Source organism: Buceros rhinoceros, unplaced genomic scaffold (assembly GCF_000710305.1).
Source record: "Buceros rhinoceros silvestris isolate BGI_N320 unplaced genomic scaffold, ASM71030v1 scaffold9706, whole genome shotgun sequence".
Taxonomy (NCBI): domain Eukaryota; kingdom Metazoa; phylum Chordata; class Aves; order Bucerotiformes; family Bucerotidae; genus Buceros; species Buceros rhinoceros.
In genome coordinates, this window is record NW_010418069.1 from 31,851 (window position 1) to 37,850 (window position 6,000).

Genomic DNA, 6,000 nt, shown 5'->3' on the forward strand with positions numbered 1-6,000 from the left:
ACATAGCCAAAACTACATGACCCTGAATACTGAAATACTCAGCAGGGTGTATCTTGCCCAAATAAGGGAATCAGTATAATTCTGTAATTTGTTCAATTTACATTTCTATTTTATGCCAAGAACTGAAGTCAATGAATTCTGACTTGTTCTTGTAGTTAAAAATTAATTTTATGTCCTTTACTACTGATTCCTTTGGCTGGGAATACTTTAAGAAATGAGCATATTATGTGAGGAGTAAATTCTGATGTGAAACATTCCAAGGAACTGTGCCTATCATTTGATGGTGTCAAAGAAAGCGTGTGTGAATTCTCATCGATGCCTTGAGGAAAACCCGTGAAGTCATCCTCTGGGGAAATGAGAAACCACAGTTTCTAAGACCTCTGTGTGGACCAAACAGTTCAATACCAAAATCTAAAGAGCTCAACTGACCCTGTAAGCCAGTGAAAAGCTGGCTAATTTTCACAAGAAATGACACCTTCAAAACTCTGCCGAAGACTCTGCAGCTGTGCTCCATAGGGATGACATCAAACTTTGTTAAGAAATCTCACCTACTTTAAGGTTGTGTTCTTCAAGGCATCCGGATTCCTCTGAAATTCAACAAAAGCTGGGAATCTAGTCATCTTGTATGTCTTTCTAACTCACATCCACAGATTTAACCCCACAGCTGCTTTTCAGATACCCACAGAGGTACTAGAAGGTACAGGGCAATTGTTCACGGGCAGTTGTGCTCATCAGCTTCCTGACAATGTTATCACCGTATCAACATTAGGTTCCACGCTTAAACAAAGCTCTGTATGGTTTCCCAGTCCATGACCACAGCACACTTTTTTAGAATGGTCAAGGTGCTGCGTTTGTTTACTCATTCAAAACCACCACCTCCAAGAAAAGCCAGCAGGTTCCTTGGTCTTTGCTGGAGCAGACATGATACCCCACATATAAATTGAGCAGGCCACATTCTCCTGCTTTATAGGTGTATTATGAAGATGCAGCAACTGGTCTTTGTAAACCGAAATAGGCCAAATAACAAAGAAATTAATAAAGAAGTTGAACATGAGTTTACATCTGTTTTACCTGAATGGGTGTCCCAATTTTTAGCTATTAATGCAATAAAATAATGTGTTTACTTTCTCCCTTGAATTTTGTATAGGGAAAAAGACCAGATTTTGCAAAGCAAGATCTGGTAAGTGAAAGGTTATTTGATTATGATAGTCATGGTCACAGATCTGTAGTCTTAGACTACATCACCTCCGGAGCTGTGAGTGCAGAGAACACGAGCGTTTCAAGGTAGCTGCAGGCTCACTTGCACAAGGAGCGCTAGAGAAACAGTGCCATGACTTGGCAGATGCTGCTAACCCCAGCAGCCTTCTGGGTAACCAGTAACTCCAGTGATGGTTTGTGCTTCCACTACAGACTGTCACAGGCAGGCACTGCCAACAGTCAGCTGGGAGGGTTTACTTGTCTCATACCCCCTGGGGTCTGCAATGTAGACATCCCCTTAGGGTGTAACCTGCCTTGGATGCTGGCTGCAGCCCGGCACAGCTGGACTCAGCTGCAGGAGCTGGAAGAGCCTTTCCAGCTCCGGCAATGGGACAAGACCAGTGAGAGCGGCTGTTCTGGCCCATTTATTCTTTCACTCATGAGTAGTGCAACCTTCAATCTTATCACAGGTTTGTTCCCAAAAGATTATTTCTTCTAAAATAAGGCCTAAAATGATTGTGCTGATAAAAGCCATTAACATTTTTTTCCCAAGGTTACAGCACTGTTTGAGTCAATATTACCTACTGCACCATGAGCCCACAGATTTCCGTCTAACCCATGCTGCAAACCAGTCTTGCTTTGGCAAAAAAAAAAAAAAAAGTCAGTAATTCTGTGACGATAACAAAGCTTTCAATAAACAGGACTGTGTCATGTACGTAAATCTGCATGATTCTAAGATAATTTGCTGTGAACTACACTGTGTTCCTTTTGAATTATTATTTCAGGCCAGGTAAGTTAGATTGTTTTTACTGCAATCTTAAATGCCTTTGATAAAGCACCATACCAGTTACCTTGTTTGTCTGTGTTAAGTACCCCAGCTGGCCCCTAAGTCAGACAGTTAAATAGGTCACATCTGCACCAAAACTGCCTGAAAATTATTGTTATGTTTCCTATTCTGTTGTGTTATTAGTTAAGGAACACATACCTCTGTTTTTATGTTGATATGGGCAAACCTCACTTGAACTATCTGATTGTCAATGGAAAAATGGAAATGTGGAGGTAAAATTCTGAATGTAGGACTTGTGGGTTTTATTCTCAGCTCTGATACCATCTCATAATAAATTCTACCAGTACCAAAGAAAAGTATATACACATGTGGAATCCAAACCCAGGATTTAGTGACAATGTGTATGTCCAAGAAACTCCTATTCATTTGTTAGATAGTCCTGAGCTGAAATTGCCTTTACACACTTCCACAATTTCAGGTATCACCACTGCATATTTATTAAAACCCGTTACTATTTTACTATAACACGGGAAAATGCAGTTAATGAGAGTGAGACCATTTGTATGAGCAGTGTCTGAGACAAGAGAGCTGAGATGAACTGCAAAAAGTATCAGAATTACAATGCATGGGGAGGCCACTGTTGAAAACTAACCTAACTGCAACTCTTACAGTGATTTATCATACTTCATACTCCTTCTCCAAGCACTGAAGTCACCCAATATTTTACACACAGAACATGCATCATGAGAGCATGAAGTAGACTTGAACTGAGTTTGGCAGACAGAAGGTTTTATAGAATATATGCTTATTGTATTCTCAAAAGACCCACTAACGCGATGAGTAAGCCCTAAAGGTACTGACTGCCGCAGTCTGGGCTCTCCTGTAGCTGTTCCCCACATCCCCAGGTATTTTGGGATGCATACCGCAGATGCCCTGCCTCCAGCTCTTCAGGGACATGCCTGCTGCCGCACAGTCTCTGGAATAAGTGGAGAGCACACTGCACAGCGCCACCTCACTCTTCTCAGCATTACAGGTGTCGTACACACATTTCTAGGGGACAGAAAAGGACGTATTTTTATGCCCAGCTCACAGAAGAAACAGTGTAACATACAGCAATTCAAAAAGTAGGCAGCCAATATTTTTTTTTAGAAGTATTATTACCAATGAAGCTTAATTTGTAACACCTCTAAGAGAAAATGGGTGCTAATGAAATGCTGGGCAAACCTGAGAAATAGGAACTCAATTACAGTCATGTAACTGCAATGACATTATTTCTAACACTCAGAGAACGAATAAAAACTAATAAGAAACTAAGAAGGCCACCTATAGTGAATTAAAGCACTAAAAAAGGTCTATACCAGCCTCCCACGAGGATGTACAATCTAGGACATGTCAAAATATGTCATCTGAAAATATACAGAGCTGAAAACACTGCACAGCGATGACCGGACTTGGGTATCGATCTGGTGGGTACACCCAGTGAAACAGCGGGTGCATCACAGAGGATGGTTGAACAGGGAATCACATGTAATGACATCTAAAGAACTAATTAGGTAAGAGTAAAGGGAATTTAAAGCTCAAGTTCTTTCAGTTGGGTCGCTGGACCAAAGAACCCGGCTACAGCCTGTCACTCCGGAGCAGCGGGGTCATACTGCCTAGAAGGTGACTTCTCCTGCCATTCCTGATATCATGGAAAATGCTTCCATGAATCGTGGTTTAAAATCTGATAAAATCAGCAGGAGTAACAGACATACCCATAAGAAGCTGGTTACTTCTCTTTAGCTGACAATTGCAAATTCCTATTTTACTCACAGTCATCATGAATTCTCAGGCAGATGCTAAGGTTAAGTATAAACTGTATTTTTAAAGGTATCTGAAGATGTATTAAATTTTAGTCAAAATTCCAGGCTCAGATCTTTTCTCAGTAAATCGTCACACACATACGCCCCATGTGAATTTTCTGCATTTTTCAGAAAATTATTTACTGTTCACGTAAACGCAGCAACTCTCCAACTCAGCCAACTTCCTCAACAGCATTACAGAGCTGTACACCAAGAGCAGCTTCTTGCATTCTAAATATGAGGAGACTGACGTGATTCCACAGTAATAAATGTCCTAGAAATGATGTAAATATAGTATATATTCTCCCCCTAGACATGTATTTTAAACCAAGTCAGAGGGAATCCATGGGGCTGAAACAACTCTCAGTTCAATTCCACACAGAAACACTGACTTGGCTTTTCAAAGAGCAAACAGTTTGCAAGAACAGTAAACCCCTTTTTTCCTATTTTCCTTCCGGATCATGCAGCAGAACCATCAGTGATGGCAATCCAGGGCTGCAGCCAAAAAGGCCCACCGTATCCTGCAAAGACTCTCATTTCTGATTTTTCTCATCAGCATCAGTGAAATTCTTTGCAAACAGACATTCCTGTGACCTGTTTGACTCCCCTAGGCCAGATTACCTTCATGGCAGAGCAGTCTCTGGACTAAATTAAACCACCCATTAGACTTACCTTGATGTACACAGAAGGGTCTACAACGGAATGGCAGGCAGCAAACACGCTGCTTGTATTAGAGAGAAGAGCACACCAGTGTTGGGCAAATTTTTCTGAAGTGAGAAAAAATATCATTGTCCACAGTCATTTAAAGTATATTACTCTCTGAATCGATATTCTTATCAGGTATCACACAGAACTAGCATGTCTTGAAGTTCTCAGCTAATTTCAGGAGAAAATATGGAGCATTAACACGTCAAGGTGACAAACAGAGGTGGATAGGTGACCAGCCATCTCCCTAAAAGGAAGGTTTCACCTTCCACGTCCATTATTACCGTGCCTGGATTTGCAGAACATAGACTGGATGAAGATCTTGCCCAAATAGTGTCAACAAAGTATGCTCTGCCTTAAACCTGAGTTGTTCTCATGGAGGCTGTGTGTGCTTTTCAAGCCATCAGTGAAGAATGTGTCAGCTCCTCCTCCGCCAGCGGAGTCTTTTTGTTTTAAAAGCAAAGCTGTCACGTTAAAGACCTGTGAGGCCCTTGGAGTTCTCTCTAGTTACAGCCTCAAAGGCAGTGGCTTTAGATGTTTACGAGCTTTCTAAAGCCTTTTCGGTTATCCATCATGTGAAAATTATTTAGCACTGATAATCCAGGGATGAAAACCCTGCTACCTTTATCCACGCTGTTTGAACAGGGATCTTCAAAGCTGTCCTCAACATCAAAACAGCTGGCTCTAGTTTTCCATGAGTTACCAAAAGCAGAAGCTGAATCTTCCACAGCTCCAGTGGCTGTTCTGAAGTCGTCAGTCTGGATGTTATTGAAATTGCCACAGAGACCTTGTGTGGGTGGCAGAAAAAAAAAAAAAGGCAAAAGGAAAGAAGAAATCACTACATGAGTGGAAAAAGGAATGAGTTCTAGATGAACACTCATAGCTCTATAATGGGCCTCTCCTGAGAAACCCATTTTCCTTCAGAGACTTCCTGATGTTCCCACAAATCAGACAAGACTCTTGTCTTCAGAGAATATTTATTACTTTTCTGCATTACAGTAGCACTTAATGATAGCACGGAGATGGGAAGCTGCTTCAGTGTAAACACTGGCAGACACGCAGACAGGCAAGTGCCTTCCCCAAAGGCTTATCGGCAAAGGAACCGGCAAAACAAAACAAAACAGAGACACGGTGTAATCCCAATACACAGATAGGAAACGGCAGAACAAAAAATTTAAATGATGTAAACAGGAGATGGGTGGCAAAAGCAAGAGCTCAGTCTGGGTCTCACAAGCCTCTGTAGGTCTGTGTTTACAGACAGAGTCTAAAAGCCCTGTGCACACTAAACGTCAGAGGTTAGCTACTTTTCTCCAGCAAATTAAAGGGTTTAGCCAACACCTTGTTTCAGGAAGACTATAGATTTAACCAGGGGCTCTAACATATCAAAGTCAGTAGAAAATCAAATAATTTCTTCACTTCAAGTGATGGACAAGCAGCTATAACTCAGTCTAAGAGCAAACTGAAAGAGTG

The 6,000-nt window shown here is 41.4% G+C and overlaps 1 protein-coding gene across 1 annotated transcript in view; it reads right to left on the reverse strand.

Annotated features, from left to right (window-relative positions):
- The window catches only part of LOC104495427 (mucin-5B), a 42,009-nt gene that overhangs the window by 24,084 nt on the left and 11,925 nt on the right, over window positions 1–6,000 (reverse strand). The window contains exons 14-16 of the mRNA XM_010138392.1: window positions 5,153–5,337; window positions 4,498–4,592; window positions 2,908–3,034 (exon numbers count right to left, since the gene is read on the reverse strand). Coding sequence (XP_010136694.1) covers window positions 2,908–3,034; window positions 4,498–4,592; window positions 5,153–5,337 — 407 coding nt within the window. The remainder of the gene's footprint in view (window positions 1–2,907; window positions 3,035–4,497; window positions 4,593–5,152; window positions 5,338–6,000) is intronic.